Genomic DNA, 24,061 nt, shown 5'->3' on the forward strand with positions numbered 1-24,061 from the left:
AAAATGCTGTCTTTAATATACTGCAATTATGAAATGTTAAATCATTTTATTTTAAATTTTACATCACGTAGCAGGCCATAGCCAGGATAGTGAGGTCATGGGTCCATCTCTGACCAGAAACTAAACATTAAGTCTCTAAAACGGTTTTAATTATTATTCATTGAGTTAACTATTCAGTTACAGTCTTAAAACTCTTTAACTTGTGCCCGGGTTTGCTCAGTGGGTAGAGCAGACGCACATATACTGAGAGGTTTATTACACAGAGGTCCAGGGTTTGAGTCCGACCTGTGACGATTGCCTGCATGTCTTCCCTCTCTCTCCCTTTTCTCACCTAGCTGTCCTGTCAATTAAAGGTGGAAAAAAAACAACAACTCTTTAACTTGACAATACTTTTGTGATTATTTTACTCTAAGAAAATGTGTTATTTTTCTTCTTTGGCAAAGACAAAAGACTTTAGATTCTTTCTTTTCAAACATGAGCGAACAATTAACGGCTCATTCTGTTGAAATCTGTTAGTTCGACAAACACAATAGTAAATACAAAAGAAGAACACTGTGGATTCCCTTTTATTCTTAAAATTTTATGTACAAGTGCGACTGATTTTTTTTTAAAATGTACATTCAATATAGAAAGTTTATATACGTAATATTACATTGAACATTTCACAAATTGCACTAGTCTTTCACATAGATTCATAATCAGAGTCAACATCATTCGTCATGTCTTAACAGAAGCTCATTTCCGGTGGTTATTATTCACTTATAAATAATCTAGTGCTTTTTGCATTCGGGGGAGGGGGGGGGGGGGATAATTACTTTAAAAGCCTTCAAAGATAGAGCAGAATCAGATCAGAGGAATAAGAGGCTGGACATTTGGAGAGCGGATCTGTGTTAACTTTGAAAGACTGGATTGAACAGGACTTGACCAAACCAGACAAGAGGTCAGCATCACTCCGAGGGTTCAAGTGACAATTTCTTGTAGAGAAATAGGAAAGAGAAATCATAAACATAGATCTTCTGATTTCCTATTTTAACATGTTTCCCTTTGCTGTATGAGAATCCATTATATAGACAAGTAAATTACATGTTTATGTAAGATAGGTCCTGTGCACAAATGCGTCACAAATAAGGCCAAGAATCCTCTGTTCAGGATTTAGGGTAAGTGTAGCCAATCAGAATATGATACAGAGGAATAAGGTAATAGAGAAGAGACAGTTAACCTTCAGTATAACACACCTGTCTTCCAGTGTCATGAAAAAACAAAATCTAGAGTAAAAAATATATTACATACAAAATGTAACCTCTTCTGTGTGTCATTGGAAGAAACAAGAAAAGAAGCACAGAAACAAGACAAATGTGGTCATCCGTTAAAACAATTTCAAAGTGTTTATGAAGACTTGAGTGCCATTTGTAAGGGGAGAGGAGAGTGATACTGGAGAAGGTGTTGCAGAGAATTTGGTGACGGTCAAAGACGGCCCGCTCTCCTCCGTCTTTCTCCCTCTCCATCCCCTCGTGTGGGAGCTGAACAGTCCCTCTCTGAGCTGCGGCCGTAAAGCTGCAGGGCAGTCTGGGTGCCTGAGCGTGACTGTGAGAGTGTCCATCAGCCTTGGTCTCCAATGTCGTTGTCCACAGGGGGTGGGACGTTGGGCATTACCGGGGTACCAGTTCCTGCTGTAAGGTAACCTGCTACTCCTGGACCTACAGGTGACCGGAAGATAGATACGATTCAGAACAGGTGTGACCGGGCAGGATAGCTGGAGCGCTGGTGAGCTACAATAATGTACTAAACTAAAAGACATCAACTACTGTATGGAGGAGTGATCGCTACAATGACAGCAGTATTTTAACCCTTGTGCATCCCTTTAAAAAAGTTGCTCTGGTATCCTTGGAGGTCAGAAATGTGTGCGCCAAAAAATTATATATTAATATTATTTTCCACTTTCACAGAGTTCAATCTTTTAACCAACTTCAGTCCTGACCATCACTACCAAATATTTATTTTCAGAATTTTTTTGTTTGTTTACATACTTCCACGGTTGTGAAAACCCCCCACAAAAAATGTAATTATTTTCTGTCTGGGGAATATCAATGATTTGCAACAACATGGATTTTGATGCATTGCATCTAACACTGCAGTGCTCCATAATACAGCAGCAATGCCCCTAGTGAAAACCAGGAAAATAGCATGTATTTGTCCCACAGGGCAACCATGAGAAAAGGTCTCAATCTGGTGGAAAATAGTAAAAACTACAATTGTGATGCCAGGGCTCTAGACTGAAAGCCTGATACAATAGAATGCATTATTTTATGTTGAAATGGCCATTGGATCCAAAACTGTGGTTTTAATGGGGGCATTTTTTGTGCATTTTTCACACAGAGCCGACGGCCAAACGTCAGCAAAAAAGGCAGTTGGGCTGATCAGTCTCCCCGAGTTGGTCAAAAAAGTGCCTCAGAACACACCAAAGCGACGAGACGTAATACGTCTTCATAACAGCAGGCGGCGCTAATCTGTATTGTCACCCAAAAATGAAAACCGGCAGCTGATTGGACGAACGGTCTTAATTCTCCGGAAATTCAAAGACAGACTGTCATGGCGGCTTGTTCAGAATACTACTAATAATACTAATATTGTACTAAAGTAGTTCACTGAAACGTGTTTCTGAAAACATTTTAAGCAAGAAATAGGCCATACAGTTGCTGAATCTGTCTTCATTTCAGATCAACAAAGGTCAGTTTAAAAGATTTTTATCAGATTTTGAGAGACTCTAGTCACGCTCATTCTGCTCCCCGTTTCCGGGTTAGCACTCTACCAATCAGATGGGTCATTGAGTCCGACTGCTGCCCGCCCCGCCGACTATACATGTCAAATTGGCCAAAATGAAGGACGACGGCCCCTCGGATGGACGACGGCACGGAACACACCAAACAGACTCGAGTCACTGACCTCGCCAGACTGTCCAATGGCCGATTATCGGCTCTGTGTGTCCGGGCCTTAAGGGTCTGAGTGTCTGTATTTTGGCAACACAATTTATTATAGACTTAGGAGCTGATGTTTAACTTCCAATATATATAAATTTAAAAAAACAACCCTGCCAACATTTATGCCATATGCATTAACACAGCCAAAAATATCGAAACAATTAAAAATAAAAAAGCCTAAAATGTCCTTAGTGATGCACAAGAGTATAAATGATCAACGTTCAAGGGCATTTTTGTTAATTCCTGAAACTGATAAGTAGTTGGTGGATGTAGATGAAGATGGTATGACATTATGCTCAGCACTGTGAAGATGGAGAGGTGGGAATGGAAAATTAAGTGTGGGTCAAAGATGGAGGTAAAGAGGTAAGGAATGGCAGTAGGAGCGAGGTCAAAGTCTACCTGCATCAGAGCAAGAGAGAGGAGGGCTGTGAGGGCCCAGTTTAGGAGTCTAGAGCCCACCTCGCAGTGGGCTACTGGCGGCCAGGAGAGAAGGAGTGGATACCCCTGAGGAGGAAACGTGAAGGACAAAGAGGAAGGGCAGAGCCAGGAAGTTATAGGACATGGAGACAGAAAGGGTCTCTGGGTTGAAGCACAAGTGAGGAGTCAGCCACAAAGTGGTTTTTAGGATAAAGCAAAGCATAAAGATTCAACAACAGTTAAGAGAAAGGCACTCAAGACTTACCTTTTAAACAATGACAGAACAATAATTGCTTGTTAAGAAAATGTCAGGTGTTGTGATGCTGAGTGTTTAATAGCAGGTTAAGTTACAATAGAGATACTTTACCAGTCAGGTAGCCTGCGGTCTGAGACTCTGAGATGAAAAGATCATGTTTCTGGTCTTTAAAGGCACTCCACACTGAGGACTTCGCTAGAATCTCATTCACCTGCAAAGCAGTGATTGCCAATCAATTAACAGTACTAATCATTCAGTGGTTTTAATGGATTATCAGGCGGGTCATGTATTCCCATCATACCTGTTCTCCGTACTGCAGACTGCGAGTCATGGACTTGAGAGCCTTCACTATCTGGGCCTTGGTAGCTGAAGGGTTATCTAATGTCTCTAGGCCGATTCCTTCCAATAGCTTCAGAAGGTATGGGACCAGTTCCATTCTGAGAGCCTGTTCAGTTCATTAACAAAATACATTGTTATTCATTTTACCTAGTCATCAAACATGACGTTGATAAAAAAAAAAAAAATTCAAATGAATAATAACGGTGACAGTTTACCTGGGCCACTAGTTCTGACTGCTCCTTCTGGAACATGCGGTTTAGAGCTTCACAAGCTAATCCGGCCATGTCTGCCCGAGCTTTCATCCCAGTCATGAGGGGGCCGATAGTCTCCAGAGAAGCCATGGAGCGCACACACAGCTACAAAAAAACACAAGACAGCTTTGGTTAAGAATTGTGGTGCGTCATAGCGCAGAAAGGAGACAAACTGTTTGTTGGCAAATCTTAAAAAGCAGAGTGTGATTGCGAATATTCTGAATAAATTAACTCTGGGCTCTTCGAGTGTGAATCCTTAAAGTGGCCCTCAGGGTTTTAGTATTGTACCTCCCTAACGTTTAGGGAATGAGAGAGAGAAAAAGGATCAAAATTGATGTAGCAGAGTCTGAAATATATTCTAACTTGTAGTCCCCAGTATGAGTCAAGCTCCATATACACTGGGTCCTACAATTCCCATAATGCAGCATCTTTCCTCGTCATTCCAACTGATCGACCAATCGATGTAGAGCCCCTTTAATGAATAGTCCTGAAAACTAAAAATGAATGAATATATATATATATATATATATATATATATATATATATATATATATATATATATATATATATATATATATATATATATATAAAAATAAATATATATCTATATATTTGTTTATACATTGTGTTTGGTTCCTCACCTCGTTGTCTGATAGCACGTGGATGAGGCGGATGGAGCTCTTGGGCACAGCGTTGTTCTTGTGGTTGAGTGCTGCTAGGACGCGAGGCAGGTGACCCAGAGGAGGAACCTGGTCGGCCAGCTGGCTCTGTGTGCTGAACAGACATACTGCTGCCGTAGTAACCGTCTCTAGGGCCTCACCCTGCAGGAGATCACAGGATGAAGTGAAATTGATAGTGTAAGACAGCTGAATAAGCAAAAAATAGCAAATACTGTTTGCGTTTCTCAGTAAGGCAGCTCACATTGGGGTTGTTTTTCTCATGCAGCTCAGTCAGGGTCTCCAGGAGGGACACCAGGAACTCTCGAGGCTTGCGAAGCACCCAGCCTGGCTGAGCAATAAAGATACGCAAGAAGACTCCACCAACTTCTAGCTCGCCCTGTCCTGCTCCATAAGCCACTGTGAAGTCCTCTGGCAACTGTGCACACAGACCAAGAATGTATTGCCACGTTAAATCATACACAACTGTGTAATTTTAAGTAATATATTATTGCACTTACTTTCCAGTTCACATCAGGATTATCCTTCTGCTGTTTAAAGTGCCTGGAAAAATGTAAAGAATGATATTAGACAGTCAGGATGCTCTAATATTTCAAACATGTCACTCTCTTGACTACTCAGCTAGCTACTGGTTAAATAGGGTATTGAATTGGGCTTATGTCATACTCAAGCATCATCTCCCGGACAGTGGTGGACACTTTCTCCCTTGAGCTGTCATTCCAGATGAGCTCAGGGTTCTCGTGCGTTCCCTCGAATATGTGCACTGCTGCCTCAGCGTTGTCTCGCATGGCGTCCATGAACACACCAGGAAGGAAACGGATCAGCGTTAGACGCACCTGGCAGAGATGAGGATATATAATGATACACAATAACGTGAGGACAGGAATTATTAATATATCTTTTTCATTTTTCTGTTTATATCTGTCCAGTCTGACCTTTGGCCCGACCAGCTTGTCTGAGGTCATCTTGGAGAAGAGCTCTGCAGTCTGTGTGCGAACTTGGGGATGTGTGCAGTTACAGAAGAGGTCTAGCAAGTAGATCAGAGCACCTGGGGAACAAACAGATTAACATGAGCATCTGTGTGCTCAGAATTCACATAAATTCGCAAAAGAAAAAAAAACTGAATTCCACTGACCTTTGGCCATAGCCTCTTTAACTATCTTTGTGTTGGAAGCCAGTGCATACAAAGTTTCCAGCACCATTTGCCTGCCTTAATGATGGAAAAAAAAAAAAAACATGTTTTAGTCAACAGATACATACAACACTGTAATAAGTATAAAAAAGGCTGCAAAGAGCACAAACTGTAAGCCAGTAAATTGTTTTCTGTTTAACAATGTCTTCTTACTGGAGGGGAGTGAGTGCAGCAGCAACAGAAGGTTGGACAACACCAGCGACTCGGCAATGTTGCTAACGCACTCTTGGTTTGACGTCACCGTATTTACAACCTGCAGAGCGAACCAATATGAGTAAAATGCAAAATGCATCGACATTGTGGAACCACAGTAATTAGATATCAGGACCAAGAACCTCTACCTCCAAAACCAGCTGCTGTACTCTGCCAGCTCCATGAACCCGCAACAAAGAGAAGAGCAGTTTGAAATGGCCGATGCACTCCGACTCCGAACCTGAAATCGTACAGAGAGAACTGCTTAGAAAGGAAGCTCCAACATTAACAAACCTAAATAAAACAACAGCAGCTTCTTCAGAAAGAGCTGAACTGGAGGGAGTATCATATCTCACCGGGGTTGTTCTTGATGACATTGCGGAGAGCCTCTAAAGCCATCTCAGCAAAGCGGAGCCTCTCAGCATGTTGCTGGGACTCTACTTTGTTACTCTGACTCATGGCCAGCAGAGTGTGGAGGTACTGGGCCTGGGAGCCTACGTAGTCCAGAAGACTGGCTGCAAATGCTTTTGGGTACTAAAAACAGAGATGGTAACACATTAGAGCATTACAAATGGTTTAAAGTCTATTTTATACTGCAAATAAACCAAAAAGACTATTAAATGTGACAAAAATGCTACAAATAAAAAAAATGTAAAACTCAATGCTAGTGTCAATAAATCACAGTTATAATGATAACGGCTGTTTGAAGATGCTATCTGTCATAATCTAATTCAGACTGATGAGAAAGGGCAAACAATATAAACAAATGTAATAAAGCAGTTTGAATAATACTATCTTGTTCTTCTACTCACCTCAAGAGGAAAAGCTGGTTGCTCATTGTAGACGCGGACAAAGATCTCCCCAACGATCAGCTCTTTGCTGTGATCACTGAACACAAACTCTGCACCAAAGCTTTTATCATTTTCTCCCTATAAAGAGACCATCGAGAGGAACCATTAATAACTTAATGTTGTTTGTACTGGGACATCATATGATATATATGTTGTTCATACCCTCTTGATGTTTCCTTCCTGCTGACCCTCCAGGAACTCCAGCAGCTCGGCTCGGGTTCCATTGTTCCAGATCAAGTACGGGTTCTCCGAGTTGCTATTCAGCAGCTTCAAGACCTAAATGCACAGCATGTCATGTGGAACTCATCTAGGTTTTGGGGTTCACGTATGTAAGAGCTTGACATAACCCTCAACATACCTCAGATGGAGATCCTGTTCCCAGCTTCCGCGAGATGTATGGTGTCAGCATGGCTGCTAAGCTCTTGCGGATGGTGGGGTTCTCTGGAGGTGTGCCCTCAATGCCGTTGGTCTCTGGAACAGGATTGTTACCGTCCGGGGGGTGTGGTGTCTGGGTGTAGCCTCCCAGACGGCTGAGAGCTAGCAGGCTGAGCTTGGCCAGGCTGTTTGCAACCTCCTGTTGGTTGGTGTCCTGGTTCGCCTGCACGCCGCTCTCCTCCAGAGTGTAGTCGTAGTTGAAGAGGTGGACCAGGAGGTGCCAGAGCACACCAGCGTGGTACAGATGGGTCTGTAGGAAGAAATCCACCGCGAAGGAGCTCACGCACTGCACTGCCAGGGCGGCAGTTTTTGGGAGGCCCTGAGAGGAGGCAAGGGAGAGAACATCCAGAAGCTGTCTTGTTGCAGAACAAGTATAAAGCGAACATCATAGGCGCTACATGTAGCATTTAATAATGTCTAAATAATTAGCAAATAATGAGACCACAAACGAGCAAGATGTTTGCCAACAGTGGTGGCCTCAAGGAGCTTTTACATTTCAATATGTATCATATTCAATCATTATTTTATGATATATAAATATTTAAATATGTTGTGCAAAAGATGCAACTGCATCTTTATTCTCACCAGTAAAGCAATTAGAGAAAATCACCAATAAATAAAGAAATAAAGCCTCTAAAATGCGAGAATACTGGCATATTTTCTATATGGTTTGAGATCTCACGGATAATCTAACAATGACATTTACACTGAAAAATAGTACACATGGAAGATTTTCTTTGCAATTATAGACAGAGAACTCAGAAAAATAAATTAAACCTGTGGTTGCAAGGTTCTTACCTTTCCATAGAACAAGATGTGACAGAGGTCCCTGATGATGTTGGGCAGTTCAATGATCTTTTCCCTGCATTCCTCAAACTGGGCTGCAACACTGTAGCACTTACAGATGTGCCCGCACACCTGTGGCACATTCAAATATTGAAAACGTGTTATAGAAATCATTACAAGCAGTACAGTACTCATCTTGAGAGAAGAAAGCTGACTACAGGTGAATGAAGACTCATTTTACCTGTACAGCCATGTCACCAGACTTGCTGGATGCGGTTAACACAGCAACACACCGAGAGAGAGCATCTAGCAACACCTGATTAAATACAGTAAACGGTGGATCAGTTATTGTAGTGGTACTCAAACGTTTTTCAATAATGTACCCCATTTGAAATATGTTTTTCATCTGAGTAACCCCTAAACAGCACACAACTATTTTGGTAGAAAAAAATGCCTAGCTTTAAAAACAGCAACACTTAAACCTGAACACTTATATGCTACATTTTAAATGTTTACAATCACTAAATCCATTCATAAATATAGTGTATAATTATTTAAGGACTTTTGCATGACTGGTATTCTTTAAAAGGAACATTAAAAACAATTTTACGTACCCCCTGCAGTACTCCAAAGTACCCATAGGGGTACGCGTAACCCCATTTGAGAAACACTGATTTATTCAATCACAGTTCCCCACAGTGCACCGGTCCACTTGTAGGTGGACAGCTATAGTATTTTATTTAGACTGGTTGGTATTTCAGGATTTGTGATTTGTGTGTATACCTCGATGCCGTTGTCGCGGCGCAGCTCCTCTGCATTAAGAGCCGAGCAGTTGACGGTGTGGAAGGCCAGTTCTGCAGCAGCCGGGAGGAGAGGAGAGGTTTTGGAGAATAGCAGCTCATCTTCGGTTTCCATTGTGATTGTTTTGATGAGCATGGGGTAACCGGCGTATTTGTAAGGTTCCAGTTCTGTTTGTAGACATTCAAAAAAGGGAGGAGTAGCAGTATCGGTTAAACATCTCAATAACCAACACGTTCACTCTAATTCACTTTACTTCAGAAACATGTGCCCTGAACTTGTTTCTTTCAAAATGTATAGGAAGAAAGAACAAAATGAAAGAAAGGTGAGCTATCCGCATACCTTGTTTGTGTCGGTTGAACAGGATGCTCTGAGCCTTGAGGATAAGGATGATGTTTTCTGGGTCGGGGCCGTCCAAGATACGGGCAGATTTTGTGCAAAGGAACTCGTAGGCTTTGTTGACTTTCTCAAACATGTCCTGAAAGATACAAGTTTAAATGCAATATGTGGATCAAAGGTATGTACGCCCTTACATACATATCGTGTCAGAAATGACTGTACTACATACCCTGCCCTCAGGGTTCTTGTCTGGATGGTACTTCTGCGCCAGTCTGAAGTAAGCTTTCCTGATTTTACTCTCCTCGTGCCTGAAGACAGAAAAGCCGATATTTCTCGAGTCCTACTATATAAATTATCTAACAACAAATTCCATGATTATTGCTACTAAAGATGAGTCTGGATACAAGACGAATAGTAACAAGTGATAACAAATCAAAGGCCACTCACTGCCCCTGTCCTTTCGGGAGGTTGAGGACTTCGTATGCATCATCGACAGACATAGAGGGAGGCTTTTTCTCCACCTCCCTCTTCCACGCTTCAAGGGTGTCTTTTAGCAGCTTTACCTGTCGGGATAATGGTGGTGCATCAAAACGTTGAAGAAGCCTTTCTTAGAAAACCCAAGCAGGATATTGATAAGGAAATACAAGCTTGGATAAATAAGGAAAAAAATAAAAACCTACAGCATCTCGAATGGGCCAGTTTGGGAAGCGGATGGTGTCACACAGATGTCTGAGGTAGTAGATGTTGCAGAAGAGCTCGTTGTCCAGCTGAGGGAAGCTGACCACGGGGATGGGGCAGTACTGGTAAAGGGCCCGCGTGTTGCTCTGCAGCCTGGGGCTGAAGTCAGCTATGTGAGCAGCTATCTTCTCGATCATCATGCGCCTGAAACATAGAGTTAAAATACAACCAATGTCTATAAAACCAAAATGCTGACTTTTACTGCTGCACTTCTAAATATCTCTAAATTGCCTTTTAAAGCACACTAATTAGACATGATAGAGACTAACACCTACCTCATCTCACTGCTCCAAATGGCCTCAGGTGTGTCAAATTCTCCAAGGAATATCTCTGAGAAGCGCTCAGCCTCGTAGTTCTCCAGATAACACACCATGGCCTCAGGCAGTACTGGCCCCAGAACACTACGCTGCACTATGTCCTGACCCTTAGACTGGGGAGGAGGCACAACAGACAAGTTGTTATTTTTTTTAAAAGGAGGTTTGATTCATAAAAAAAAATCTGTTGTAATTTGTATGGTACAAATCTGTATCAAAAACTTTACCTCCTCTGATTTGAAGGCTTGTTTCAGATGTGTGTACTTCAGGAACCTTAAGAAATCATAGGAATGTCTCAGAGCTCAATAGCAACACTGCATGTTATTAATGTGTAATGTTTTATTTCTAATTTTCCATCACATCCACATTAGGGTGGAAGCCAAGATCAAACTACTGAAAAACAAGCTGCTAGGCTAAAATTTCAATGGAATTATTACTATTATGTAGAACAAGGAAACACGTTTAGGTTTTAAGTCATTGTGGTGTTAATAATTAAAGTCATCAGTCATCATGACAACACAAATACAAAATATCTCAAAAATGACTATTCTTTAAACTTTTTTGGGGATAACTTTAGAATGTTTGCACAATATGCGAATGTCAGTGATTTCACCTTGCTACAGGAAGCACGTTGGAGCCTGTGTACATCATGATGAAGAAGAAGATCCCAGTTAAATAGAGGCGCTGCAGGTTAGGGTTGTCCTGCATCACCAGGTACAGAACGTTAGCTACCTTTTCCACCAGGGTGGGGTCAAAGGTCAACAGCAGCTGGCGAGGACAAAGAAAAACAATGGGAGACCGTCAACATGTGATTTTATTTAATTCAGCAATTCACCAAAATAGATATGACACCATTGTATAAGCAAAACATCAAATCAGATTGTGCAGATACCTGGACAATGTGAGGGAGGCAAGCATTGTCACTGATCATCCTCTTGATCTTAGGTAAAGGACGGATAATGGCATTATCTTGGTCCCTGAGTAAAACGTAAATAAACAGGTATAGTCATGGCCTAATGGTGTAATGTTTCAACCAAAAATCATCACACATACTCCATTGCTTAATGGAATGACATTATGATACCATATAAAAGAGGAGGTATTTTCTGGACATACAACCACAAAAGTATTTCTGCTCTACCCACCTGCTGGGGTAGTAGGAGCACATGGTGATCAGCATGTTAAGGATTAGTGTAGCCAGGTCGGATTCGTTCATTACTGCCTGTCCAGTGGCCAGGAGACACCATTTTAGCTGGGGGATGGCCTGCAGAGGGCGCCAGCCATCCATCCCCTGAGCCCAGCATCTCGTCTTCGCTGTCAGGACACCCGTGCTCCAAAACTCCTGCATCTGGAGGAGGAAATGTTTTTTAAAAAAAACGCACAAAGATGAGTACTGTGGCTGCTGCAGAAGAAAGTAAGAAGCAACAATAAAGTGCAGCAACTATGAGGACAATAAAAATCAAGAAAATAACTTCTTGTTTGATTACATTTTGATAACTTGTTCTTTGCAGGTATTAGATGTAGCTCTGTTTTCAAATTTATTTTACAGTGAAAATTGGGGAAGTCCCGGTGCTTGACAGTTTAAGAAGATCACGTACCTCCTCAAAACTGAAAGGTCCTCTTCTTTCCTTGTCTGCATTACCAAAGTACCACTCTTTCTCACTCTCCCTCTTCATGTCTGGCGATGCCTCCAGCACATTGCTCTGTGGAGATTAAAAGACCCTCTGTTGGACACTCCAGACAGATTAATTAGGATTTTCACACGTGGTTCAACGTTAAATTAAATCTCATCTATGGCTCATAAACATCTAGTGTTGCGTGTAATTGATCAAATCAATAAAGATATTGTTTTCACGTACTATAACTCAAAAGCTATAGCCATGTTTTTACCTGTAGGGGCACAGTAGCTCTGCTGGTATGCAGATGGGCCATGGTGAGCAGATCCACCAATATACGCACTCCATTTGAGTCCATTACCTCCTTCACATTTTTCTGCAGAACAAAAAAAAGAATTATTACTCAAGACAGAGAGAGAGAGAGCGAGAGAGAGAAACGTGATTAACAAACAGGCACGAGGCGCTGTTGCTTTTGATATCTTACCTTGTTGAGAATGAGCTTGTTGAGGAAGAAGATGAGTCTGTCTCTTTCCAGTTTGTCTGTACACTGGAGACCACAGGAGAGCATTTTGGATTTCAGGATGAATTAAAAAAAAAAAAACATAAAAACATTTCAACGATATTAGTTCTTGCAGTGACAATTTGTACTCACTCGGTCCAGCATGCCCACAATGTATTTTGTGTCTGTGAAGGGGCCAATTTCCTCGTAGCATTTCCCATAGACTATAGCAAGCGCCTGAAGGCACAGGCACTTCATCGTAACCTTTGGTGTAAGCAGAAAGCGATGGTAGAGTTCATTGAAGAACTCATATCTAAGAGGAAAGAGGAGCGAGAAGCATGAATCATCTTTTTTGGATTCAGTACAGAATGATAATATTAGTGTAAGTGGTTAGGGTTGTTGTAATGTAGTCTTACGATCTCTTGATGGCATTCGATTCGTCACTTTCATCCTCCTCAAGCAGCAGACGCAGGTAATAATCCCCAATCTTAATCTCATCTGAAAGGCACTCATATTTCACCTGCAAACAATTATCACAATAGTCTAGTCTGGCCCAAAACTCCATTGTATCACAAATATTGATGGTTATAACCAAATGAGATCCAGACATCAGTGAGTGTAACATAACTCCAGCTGAGCACAAACCTCAAACTCCTGGTGGTTCCAGGAGATGACGGTGGCACTGCCGAGCTCGCGGTCCACGCTAAAGGCGCGCATCTCTCCTTCCAGAGCGTCCCGCAGCTCCTCTCTCGTCCTCAGGTTCCAGATGAGGTTGGACCGTGCATGGTCGAGCTGGAATCTTAAAAAAAGAACAAAAAAGCAGTTTAGGAAAGCTAAAATATTATTGAGATTGTTCCATGACTTAAATCCCGTGTGTCTTACAATAAGTGTCCCTAAGCCAGACAGATAGGACGTAAAAAATATAGAAAATGTAGCAGCTCAAAAGCTCATAACCAGCACCGTGGTTTCATGATAGGTGACAACTAATTAGGGTTGGGTACTGAAACCCGGTTCCACTATGGCTATGTAGGCTACTTTTAAAATGCCATATTTTCCCTCTGGGCTCACCAAAACAGATGTAAAAGCATATTAACCATTCAATGCACGTGATCGCTAGTAAACATATAACTGCTAAAGTTTGAAGCTGGTTTAGTTAGCATACCAACTCAACATTTATTTTGTTGTTACTTGTTAATAGTGTAAATGTTATTTATTGTAGTTATGTGTTAGGTGACTTAGGTTTACTTATTATATATTTAAGTACTTTAAAACGTTAATATATTGTTAAATTTAAATCATTTTCAAAAAAAAAAAAAAAAAAAAAAACCTTTATAAAAGAGCCTTTCTTTGATGTCATTTTTCAGTTTTTCAAGAATCGGTTTAGGAATCGGAATCGTTTTAAAAGTACCGGTTCAGCATCGGAATCGTAAAAATGCAAACGATACCCAACCCTACAACTAATGGGTCTGAATTTAAGGCTGTTAAGTAAGACAACAGAGGTAAATTCCCAAAAATTCTGGACTCTGCATTCTGAGCGTTATAAACTCAGGATGAGCACCACAAATGTGCCAGACAATGGGGTCAACATAGCTAGAATGTGCCTTAATCTCTCAATGGGGCCATGTTGTACCTGTAGTAGAAAAGCTCCCAGTTGACTTCAATCTTTATTCTCTGGCGTCTCTTTCTCAGGATGACAGGCTTTTGGTTTGGGTTCTGAAATCAAAGCAAAAACACTTTGAGGAACTGCTTCAAATTATTCTTAACCACATTCAATATTTGTCTTTTTAAAGCTTATGGCACAAAGACAGCCGTGAAGTTAAATGGCAACAACATGAGCAATATTTTACATAAGGACCCCAGAAATGAAGTGAATGACACAGGTGTAAAGAAACATGTTAAAATGTTTTTTTAAGAATGGAGAAAGCCAGATATTAGGACAATAGGACAAAAAAAACACAACACCCATAATAACCAATGTCATCATCACACCAACATAGAAAACAATGTTATGAAACACAAACACCAAAGTGGGATCCCAAAATTAGATGTGTTCTGTAATTCTTGCTGGGCGATGATTATGATCACTATTCTCATTAATCTGTTGCTTCTCAAGAGGATGCTGCTACTCAAGCATAACAACTTTAATTTGCGTATTCACTTGCAAGGTAAGCATGTTTTGTCTTTGGTGCCATAAACAATACAGAAAATCCCTGCATAGTTAAAAATGGTGGGAGCGATGTAAAATACAGTTCCAGAGGCCTTGAAGGATGCTTGGCAAAGGTCCTCCCGTTTATGGTAATTATACTCGTCTCAAACTAAATGTGGTCATTATTTACTGATGACAAAACACTACAGGTACATGTCCTCTATTGACAAAACACTACAGGTACAAGTTCTCTATTGACAGCAGGACAGGAAAATACGTGTTCAAATTTTGGCTTTTATTGTCTACTGTATAATGTAATATCAACTTCTTCTTTTCTTGCATCTATTTGAAGACACACGGCAATCCCGTGTAGATGATGATAGATCATCGCCTGGCTGAATTTAAAAAAAAAAAAACACACCCAATACGTCACAAGAAGATGGAAAAATGGTTTGGTCGAGAGAAAAGATGGAAAGAAAAGAGCATGGATCCCATTGGTCAGGCCTACTTACCAGGTTATTTCTGTCCTGCTGCATTGTTTGACAGCAGAGAAACCACACAAGACAAGGGAAGGGTGGGGGCAGATACAACATAGAGAGATTATTGTTCCTCGGGTCAAACAGAGATGAATCGGGGGAAAAAAGGATCACAGGTCACAAGACTACGTTATACTAAGAGATTGACATACAAAACTAAATGTAACAGTACATCCTTTGGATTTATTAGCTGACGATCCACTAGATTAATATATTTTCCAAGATTACTTGCCAACAACAGATATACATGAAGTGTGATTAGGGAATATTCAGTGAAAGCAAGCCAATCAAAATATGAAGTTGATCAGCCATTTTGAGTCATTCAAAACAAAAGTGTAGAAAAGAAAAAGGAAGCCGGGTGACATTCAGATAAAGTACGTTTAGAGGTTTTAGCATTGTTTGGAAGTAGATTTGAGTTCAAGTTTGTAGAAATGTCAAAGAGCAGACAGTAGAGGCTCAAGGTTTTATTTAACAGTTTAGATGACACCGCCAACCTCATCCCACCCGCAGACTTTCTAGAAGAACGACCCACACAGGTTCAGTCTGAAACTCCTTAAACCGACTATGTGCAATTGTGACATTCAAACTTGTCACCAAATTTGCATCCTAACATACCGCTTTTCCACCAAATTAGCTCTGGTTCTTGAAGCTGTCCCGTTCCGGATTCCTGGAACCTAATGCTGTCTAGCGAACCAGTCCGCGTTTCCACCAGTTTTGAGCGGAACCATTGTAATCAAGGATGTCATCAACAGAGGGCGTTGCACACTGCACAACGGAAATAAACCGTAGCAGCAAGTAGAGCTGAAGATCTTTGCCGGTCGGGATCGGCCTTAATTTCTATCATGTTACACGGGCTCGGGCCGGGCTCGGGCTTGCGCTCCTGGTTGCGCAGTAAACGAGCGGTCAGGTGAAGCGTTTCGATTGGCGTGTAAATGGATGCTGAGGAGGTGAAACAGAGGCTGGCTTCTGGAGGACTTATTTTATTTCTTTGTTCCAACTTCCAACTGGCCGATAGCCTCCGTTAGTCATGAATAAATTATGTTAAAAAATGTATAAATTACTCATTCTTGACGGAAAACAGCTGTGTGCGTGCGGTGCAGTCTCTTTTTTCTTTCTCTCCCTTTTCCGCCGAGTGGTGCGTGTGCCCGCTTGCGGTGTGAAGAGCTATTTTCCGACATGCACTCTAATCACTGCTGATAGACGGCCTTTTGTACAGTCGGGCTGTAAACGGGTTCGGGCTTTTAAAAATCTGTCAATCAAAATGTACTGGTCGGGCTCAGGCCGAATTCTGTCGGGCCGAACTTTTAAGGCCCGATTACAGCTCTAGCAGCAAGATGGCGGATCGCATTGATTACCTGTGACCTGCAAGCTTTTGTTCTGTTATAACAGATATTAGTTTTCTTTTCAATAAACAAGCATGGACCAACTAATAATGAGACCGCTGCAGGTTCTTTTTTTGTCCGAAGATTTCTCACTTGACTTCTTTATGGTTACCTTCTCCATCCTCTCTTTCCAACCTGTAGAATGACACGCCCACTGAAGTCGTCACACTTCAGGTCAAGGAAAACCTGATCTTTTTGTTTCTGGCTGAAAACAAACCAATGTATTTTTGGTCTCAACGGCTCCGAATGGTTCAAAATTAGGAATGTGAACGGGAACCAGTTTCATGTTGGTGGAAGAGGGGTAACAGAGGTATTATTTAAAAGAAAGGTGACCTTTGAATTCAAATAACACTTTGGTCACACTCAAACACGCCTGTACTGGAAACAACTGTTTGTCTTAGGTAAAGAAAAAAATCTCTGTTAAACATGTATGAAAACGTGCACAAGCATTTTGAACAGCAATATATGCAAGGTGCAGAAAAATCAAACGGTTTTTGTATCTTGACATTTTCCCAAACAACATCAGAGCTGGCACCGCTCTGCATGCAAAATAACAGCAGCAGCTGAAAAGTGTGTTATTGAGTTTGCCTCTGGATTCTGCAGTACTGTTCAGCATCAGCAGGAAGAGCAACAGTTAGAGACACCTGAGCAGGCAGTCAGCAGCAGTAACAGCAGTACCTTGTCTGATAGATAACAGGGAAATCAGCCCCTCAGCATCTTTGCAAAGGAAATATATCCTCACCTCCTTTTGGGCTATGCCCATTTTATCCCTCCAGTGCATCAACACTACATCAGCCTTCTCCTTGGCAAACTTCTCCACCTCTTTGGCTGCTTTGCCGGCTATACGCTGCCATTCGGGCACCTTGTTTCGATTTAGCTGGTCCTGTGGGAAACAAATATAAAACAATTATAGATGGCAGATACTTTCTTATTGAGCGGTTTGTTTACTCTGCAAAAATGTACAGATGTGATGCGTTTCTCTAGATACCGTGGCGATTTTCAAGTTGTCACGGATGTGCATTCTGTCCATATCTTTCTCCGGGACTGAGTCAGGACTGTCCAGGTAAGCCAGCAGGCCTGTTGGCTGAGAGCGTACAAGACATAGTGAAATGGGTTAAGACTTTAACTGTTCCTTAGCTGCCAGAGAAAAGCTTTGGCTTACATCCTGCAGTACTTTGCCTGTATCACATTATACTAATAGCTTCTGCCAACAGTATTGGACAGGCATAACATATTTTTAAGTCGGAAAAGGTCTGTTTGTAGCCTTACCAGTATCCTTTTTAGGAGGTTCATGGCAACAGGGTTTTCTGCCGTCCATAGTCCCACCAGGTGACGACTTAGCTGCCTGAGAAAGAAAAAAATCTCACGTAAGTGGCTGAGCCATTTTGTTATTCATTTGTTAGAGAACACATTTATCACGTGTATCTACTGTAGCAACTGAAGCTTTGTCTACCGTTACATGCAATGAGTGTTTCTCTGGTTAAGAGTATAGTGAAATTTGAAACCGCAAATAGAGAGAATTAAACAGCAGCTGGAGCCAAAAAGACCAAAAGACAGAATCATTGTGTGTCAGTTTGTGGATTTATTGAGGTTGGACCTGTTGGTAAGCATCCGCTGGTCAGCGCTGATGGTGAACAAAGAAGTGTGCAGATGCCTCGGAAGAGCCCCTTCACTCAAGGCCAGGTCCTGCATCTTGGTGGCTATTTCCTTGTCTCCTTCCTAAATTTAGACAAACACAGGTTGGTTATCGTCATAAAGCATAAACACTAAAGACAATCCAATCATGAAATTACTGACAATGTAAACCACCTAACCCACAAAAAGGCTTACCTCAATAATGGCCTTCATCACCAGGCCTGCTCCCTTCACTATTGCCATAGAGGGATGCTGGAGATGAGAACAACATCATTCAGTACATGAGCATCTACTGATTTGTCATAATACTATCATAATTAGGGCGGAAAGATTTATTCACACAAGTCAACTACCTGGAAGAGTTTGAACAAGGTGCGACCATCGGAGGCAACCATCTCAAGCAGCATGTCAAACTGCTGCCCCTCTGTGGTTTCACTGTAGGGGGCGCACAGGGCAAACGTTAAGAAGTCCAGTAAGGAGCTGATCACCAAAGCTCCTGTTCCATGGTCCTGAAAACAAAAGAAAGACGAGAATGAGAGCTAAGAATTGACATGAGGACGTTTTTTGAAACTATACGACAACTTGTGTTTAACAACTTCTGAATTTCCAAATTCTGCATCCAGCTTGCTGACAATAAAAAGAAATGTACCACATTAGTGATGAATTTTTCAAGGAGGTTCTCCAGGAACTTCTTGGAGGACAGCAGAGAGGCCTTGTTCAGTTGCTCCTGCCTCAGGTCATAGTCATCGTGCATTGGCTGCAGAGAAACATGAAAGAGAAGGTCTCAGCCAAACCGCAGGATCAAAGACAAATGTGATAAATGGTTGATATATAGGTATGCATTTAGTGTGTAGTCTAGATGTTTAGGTGATACTTACACACATAAGGGCACAGAGCATGTCAACAGCAGCGTGTGTCACACTGTTGTTGTTCCTTTTTAAAGCTTTTACCGTTTTTACTCCCAACTTCTCCCTGAACCTAGAACACACAAACATACATTTACAGATTTAGCAACACCACTAAAACGGCCGTGCCTTAAAAAAGTTGAGGATCATAAACAACAGAATATAAAAGCATACAAATATTGTATTGTTTAAAAGAGGTCTGGGGTTGGATACACAAAGAATTCATTGCTTCAGAAGTGACTTGTTGTTTCGATTTCTCATAAAGTGTCACATCTACTGAACTACTAAGTGTAACACTATTAAAGAGGTTTTCCTTAAAGCAAAAATAAACCATGTATGTATTTATAGTGATCTTGGGGTTGAGGGGTTAACACCAAGCTACTCTAGCAATGAATCTTTCAGGAAAACCAATTCTCATTTGCTTTACAGGAACAAATAAGTAGTAAATACAGTTCCTCTCATACATCTCAGTGACCCAGAAAGACTACAGGGTTCTTCAATATTGCGATGTACGGATATTTAAAGGATAGAATGGGCAAAGCAGATACTGGGAGAGAGATGGAGTATGAGATGTCGAGAGAGAGGGAGGTCAAGACAAATCGAGGCAGACAGCTCGACTGAACACAGTGAAGTGACATAACCTCGCTTCTGAACTGTCTGTCTGAAAGCCTGAGATGAAAGCAGAGCAAAGATAAAAGAGGAGAAGGCTCGACAGACAGCTAAGAAAGATAAGAAGGGATAAGAAACAGAGACAGGCAAAAGGGCAGACTGAGATGTATGGATTCATATTTACGTTGCATCTGTGACTCCAGACACTTGACCAGACCTTGGAATGACAGAGCATGCCTGTTACCAGCAGCTCAACAAAAAGTACACTTTAAAGAAATAAAAGCAGGAAGGTACAGTGGGATAACTGCTGCATTCTTACTTAGGCAGCTGGGTGAAAGCCTGGAAGCCAGCCTTGGAGGCCACCAAGCGTCGAATGGCCTGGAAATGGCTCTCCAGCTCAGTGTTAAGAGCCGGCAGCTCAGCCTCCTGGGATAAAAGAGCCAGGATGGCGTTGTTGATGAGCTTCTCTTTGTTCTCAGAGAAAAGACCCTGAAGAGAAAAGAGAGAGAGGCATTAAGACGGGGAAACTAGTGTGGATCCAGCTAAGGTCGATGGATAGACCTCAATCACATTTAGTGAACACACTCACATCTTGGGTTACTGCATGCAGCACTCCACTGTAGGATATGTTGGCGTTGAATCTGAACACTGCATCTGCAAAATTTCCATCTGAGAAAAGGGAGGAGGGATGGAACAATTAAACAAAATACTAGACCACCTCAAAGAGACTAAAACACTGTACTTAAGCACAACATAGCCCCAGTTTGTGCCTCATGTACGACCGTTTTATTCAAGTCGCAGAACTAAGCATCCAATTTTACAAATATGAGGCCAAAATATCTTCTTTTTTTTTTTTTTAAACCCACCCAACCTAAATCTGGCTACAGTGGCAAGGATGTTGGAAGCTCTGCTGCTAATGGGAGGGAAGCTAGTCCAGCTCTCCTGCTTAAAATAACGCATTAATATGTTGCTTGCGTTTTACAAAAACTTGAGACAGAATATTTATTTACCCAGATGGTTAAGAAGAGTCTTTTGTGGATTCTGGAAATACCTTCAGAACAGCAGTTGTTAGACAATCTTCTGGGTTTTTCAAAGGTCGGCTATATTTATTTTTAGCTCTGTGACTCAAATGTAATGGTAATATATGAGAGGCACAAACTGGGGCTAGGCCCATTGGTGCTTTGATGTACAATTACCATGCTAACATGAGGTAGCAGGTAGCAGCAGCAGCAGGTATTACATTAATCATGTTAGCATGCTATCATTTGCTAATTAGCACTACAAACAAAGTACAATGGATTCATCCTCTGGGGACCATGCATGTCTGTACAGAATTTAATGTCAGTCCCATCCATAGTTGTTGAAATATTTTTTTCTGGACCAACAGAGCGACCTTGCAATCCCAGAGCCATGCTGCTAGCGAGGCTAAACTGTGTTAAAGTGGATACTACTTTCTAAACTTTCTAAACCAACGTTAACATATGCTATAAAGAAATCCGATTCAAGTTCATGAATTTTAATGAGATAAAGGCCTTGGACTCACTAGGAGGTGCTGCCAGGAATTTGAGATGCAAACTCTCCACCTCCTCATCCACGGGCATGCTCAGTAGGCCCCATCTTTGCCCTCGCTGCGTGGGGGCCATCTTGACGCACACATCCCTGTTGCCTGATGCGCGGACTCCATCTAGTAGGCTGGCTAACAGGGAGTCCCTACAGACGCAAATACAAACAGACTCAGCTAAATGCATTACGAATGATCGGTGTTATGGAGGACGAACAGTGAGCACACAGGCTATGCAGCAGACACATGCACACAAGCAAATTACTCATTGTGTAAATGAAATCAACAGTACAGAAAGAAATGTAATAACCCCACAGGGCCTGTAGTGTCACTACATACATAAAGACAGATGTATGTCTGTGTACCTTTCTGTGGAGGAAAACTTTCGGATCTGACCTCTGATGAATTCGACTGTAAACACCTGAGGGTTGTCTACGTCACAGATGAGAGCAAATACCTGAAGGGAGATGAGACAGAGGACAAGAGTGAGCAAAAAAAAAAAAAAAAGAGGGAGGGACGGGGAAGGGAGAGTTTACTCCTATCAAACAGTCAATCCAAGCTATTAACCTGCAGTGATGCAGTTCATACATAATACAACAAAGACAGGCCGTTTGATTAACATTTATCTTCACAGGAGTACCACTAGACATAACAAAATGGTTTTGAGTGTGAATGTTTCAGCCTGAAATTTTTATGACTTGGCGTCGAAGTGCACACCTCTCCGAAGGGTTTGATGGTGACTATGTTGTACGAAGCTGGGTCTCTCTCGACTAGACAAGTCTCTGTCAGGGCTAGTATACGCTTAACAGGCTCCTAGGGAAAGACAAAGATGAGTCATAATGCTTACAAAATTGATAGAACATGTAGAAAGAAATAATAAATACAACTTGAGAGCAGAAGTAGGCAATGAAACAGTGTATACTTTTAGATTTCATTGTTAATGACTGCAAATGTGACGTCAAGTCAGTAATTACCATCTAATTCATCAAAATACTGGGCATCACAAAGCATCAGTTGATAACCATAAGACACAGGCATATTATATTAGCAGTAAAGTATTAGAGTATGGTGCGAAGCTCAAACTGTAGCAACACAAGTAGACCAAAGTAGTAACAATCTGTTAAAGGAGTCCTGGTGGGTCCCTGGACCTTACTTTGAGAACCCCTACCAAACAGCACGGAAAGGAAAGGGAGAAGCAGAGTGTTCTAACCGGGTGTCGAGGGGTGATCTTCTGGACCACAAACTCAGCCAGTGAAGTGATGCTGTCGTCTGAGCTGTACTTCCCCAACCTGTCGGTCACAAAATCCTCGAAGGTCAACGTCTCCTTCCTCAGTCGTAGCATGATACCGATGAAGTTCCCAGCATGCTCAATGGCGCACCGGATGATGTCATCCCGGTGCTCCGAGGCAAACAGATGCTGAGAGAAAGAGGCAAAAGGAGATGTTAAGCACACACACACACACACACAAAATCACAATCACAACACATACACACTCTCACAATCACAATGAATGCATACATACCAGCCTGCTGAAGCCCCCATAAAGGATGCAGAATCCTCCCTGGTAATCAGAGACCTCGACGAAGCCCTCTACATTACGATAGTCGTAGGAACACACCACCCGGTTGGTTTGCGGGTCGATCTGGTCGATGCCGCCCGGCGTCACCTCTAAACTCACTGGCTTCCGTGCGTCACTCCAGTGGTGCTTGTAGCAGTTGTAACGCTGTAAGGGTTCGGCACAGACATTCATTTTGATGTCAGCACAGTTAGAAACATATACTGAAATGGATAATCTTTCTTTATATATCTCAGTACTTACCCTGCCAGTTATTTTTCCCTCTGAAAATTCTGTTCTGAATCTCTGTGAATAAGAAAAATAAAGAAATTATATTTTAATTTAGCGCCAACATACACAGCTAGGTGTTAAATCATTCCTGTGTAACACTTGCGCTAAACAGAATTACGGGGCATTCACACCAAGAAAACCGATGGGTGGTCTGGCGGGGGGGGGGGGGGAATTGGCCCATTTACTGTATGTGAGGTCCTGTTGTGTTCTTTAAAGGGGCGCTATGCAGTTTTGGCCATTTCTTCGCTGTTTTCTCGCTTTTTGCTCGCAGGTTTCTCTATAGAGCTCCCCCTACAGCGTCAGAATAGATATTTGGCAGCTCCTATGTTTACTTGTGTCTGACTCCTCGTTCGGTCAGTCTGCCGTTTCCTCTTTCTCTATTCCTTCCGACAATGCTTTCCTAGCTTTCTGCTTCTTTTTAGCCGGCTCAGCCATGACGATAGTGTGAAAAACTCCATTGCTATCTTGTTAGCCGGTTCCTGAATGGGCGTATGTGTGCAGTGCTGTGAAGAAATTCGTTACATCGCGAGACCTGATAGCACGCGATACTTCCTGACGTTGAGGCCGGCCGAAGTTGTTTTTCCGCTCACAGGCGCTAGGGGGGAGCGAGACGACCATTCAACTCGAAAAAAGTCATATAACCATTCCAATGACTCCGAAGCTGTTCAGTTAAGGTAAATTAAGCAAAAAAAAAAAAAGAAACGGCATAGTTAACCTTTAACCCCCAAACGAAGCACAAATAAACTTTATATTTCACAATCA

The 24,061-nt window shown here is 41.8% G+C and overlaps 1 protein-coding gene across 6 annotated transcripts in view; it reads right to left on the reverse strand.

Moving 5' to 3' along the window:
- Positions 1 to 548: 548 nt before the first annotated feature.
- Positions 549 to 24,061, reverse strand: part of LOC116045286 (dnaJ homolog subfamily C member 13) — a 35,706-nt gene continuing 12,193 nt past the window's right edge. For 2 of the 6 annotated variants that reach the window (XM_035998038.1, XM_031292869.2), the window contains exons 5-57: positions 23,273 to 23,314; positions 22,976 to 23,176; positions 22,663 to 22,869; positions 22,170 to 22,265; positions 21,818 to 21,909; positions 21,435 to 21,601; positions 20,481 to 20,560; positions 20,211 to 20,380; positions 20,076 to 20,108; positions 19,256 to 19,355; positions 19,027 to 19,134; positions 18,731 to 18,886; positions 18,573 to 18,629; positions 18,340 to 18,461; positions 18,012 to 18,087; positions 17,731 to 17,826; positions 17,485 to 17,625; positions 15,337 to 15,354; positions 14,309 to 14,391; positions 13,324 to 13,477; positions 13,095 to 13,198; positions 12,832 to 12,991; positions 12,664 to 12,726; positions 12,454 to 12,555; positions 12,162 to 12,266; positions 11,709 to 11,911; positions 11,456 to 11,540; positions 11,177 to 11,331; positions 10,791 to 10,836; positions 10,525 to 10,679; positions 10,192 to 10,393; positions 9,959 to 10,074; positions 9,741 to 9,819; positions 9,515 to 9,650; positions 9,158 to 9,342; positions 8,616 to 8,690; positions 8,387 to 8,506; positions 7,512 to 7,907; positions 7,316 to 7,429; positions 7,115 to 7,231; positions 6,659 to 6,836; positions 6,452 to 6,543; positions 6,264 to 6,363; positions 6,054 to 6,128; positions 5,854 to 5,966; positions 5,585 to 5,754; positions 5,419 to 5,461; positions 5,163 to 5,336; positions 4,883 to 5,062; positions 4,206 to 4,346; positions 3,953 to 4,096; positions 3,763 to 3,862; positions 549 to 1,697 (exon numbers count right to left, since the gene is read on the reverse strand). In XM_035998038.1, coding sequence (XP_035853931.1) covers positions 1,600 to 1,697; positions 3,763 to 3,862; positions 3,953 to 4,096; positions 4,206 to 4,346; positions 4,883 to 5,062; positions 5,163 to 5,336; positions 5,419 to 5,461; positions 5,585 to 5,754; positions 5,854 to 5,966; positions 6,054 to 6,128; positions 6,264 to 6,363; positions 6,452 to 6,543; positions 6,659 to 6,836; positions 7,115 to 7,231; positions 7,316 to 7,429; positions 7,512 to 7,907; positions 8,387 to 8,506; positions 8,616 to 8,690; positions 9,158 to 9,342; positions 9,515 to 9,650; positions 9,741 to 9,819; positions 9,959 to 10,074; positions 10,192 to 10,393; positions 10,525 to 10,679; positions 10,791 to 10,836; positions 11,177 to 11,331; positions 11,456 to 11,540; positions 11,709 to 11,911; positions 12,162 to 12,266; positions 12,454 to 12,555; positions 12,664 to 12,726; positions 12,832 to 12,991; positions 13,095 to 13,198; positions 13,324 to 13,477; positions 14,309 to 14,391; positions 15,337 to 15,354; positions 17,485 to 17,625; positions 17,731 to 17,826; positions 18,012 to 18,087; positions 18,340 to 18,461; positions 18,573 to 18,629; positions 18,731 to 18,886; positions 19,027 to 19,134; positions 19,256 to 19,355; positions 20,076 to 20,108; positions 20,211 to 20,380; positions 20,481 to 20,560; positions 21,435 to 21,601; positions 21,818 to 21,909; positions 22,170 to 22,265; positions 22,663 to 22,869; positions 22,976 to 23,176; positions 23,273 to 23,314 — 6,525 coding nt within the window. In that variant the 3' untranslated portion in view covers positions 549 to 1,599. Of the gene's footprint in view, positions 1,698 to 3,377; positions 3,483 to 3,762; positions 3,863 to 3,952; positions 4,097 to 4,205; positions 4,347 to 4,882; positions 5,063 to 5,162; positions 5,337 to 5,418; positions 5,462 to 5,584; positions 5,755 to 5,853; positions 5,967 to 6,053; positions 6,129 to 6,263; positions 6,364 to 6,451; positions 6,544 to 6,658; positions 6,837 to 7,114; positions 7,232 to 7,315; positions 7,430 to 7,511; positions 7,908 to 8,386; positions 8,507 to 8,615; positions 8,691 to 9,157; positions 9,343 to 9,514; positions 9,651 to 9,740; positions 9,820 to 9,958; positions 10,075 to 10,191; positions 10,394 to 10,524; positions 10,680 to 10,790; positions 10,837 to 11,176; positions 11,332 to 11,455; positions 11,541 to 11,708; positions 11,912 to 12,161; positions 12,267 to 12,453; positions 12,556 to 12,663; positions 12,727 to 12,831; positions 12,992 to 13,094; positions 13,199 to 13,323; positions 13,478 to 14,308; positions 14,392 to 15,336; positions 15,355 to 17,484; positions 17,626 to 17,730; positions 17,827 to 18,011; positions 18,088 to 18,339; positions 18,462 to 18,572; positions 18,630 to 18,730; positions 18,887 to 19,026; positions 19,135 to 19,255; positions 19,356 to 20,075; positions 20,109 to 20,210; positions 20,381 to 20,480; positions 20,561 to 21,434; positions 21,602 to 21,817; positions 21,910 to 22,169; positions 22,266 to 22,662; positions 22,870 to 22,975; positions 23,177 to 23,272; positions 23,315 to 24,061 lie in introns of all 6 variants that reach the window. The other 4 variants (XM_035998041.1, XM_035998040.1, XM_035998039.1 and 1 more) reach the window with 4 other exon arrangements.

The sequence above is a fragment of the Sander lucioperca genome, chromosome 23 (genome assembly GCF_008315115.2).
Source record: "Sander lucioperca isolate FBNREF2018 chromosome 23, SLUC_FBN_1.2, whole genome shotgun sequence".
NCBI lineage: Eukaryota > Metazoa > Chordata > Actinopteri > Perciformes > Percidae > Sander > Sander lucioperca.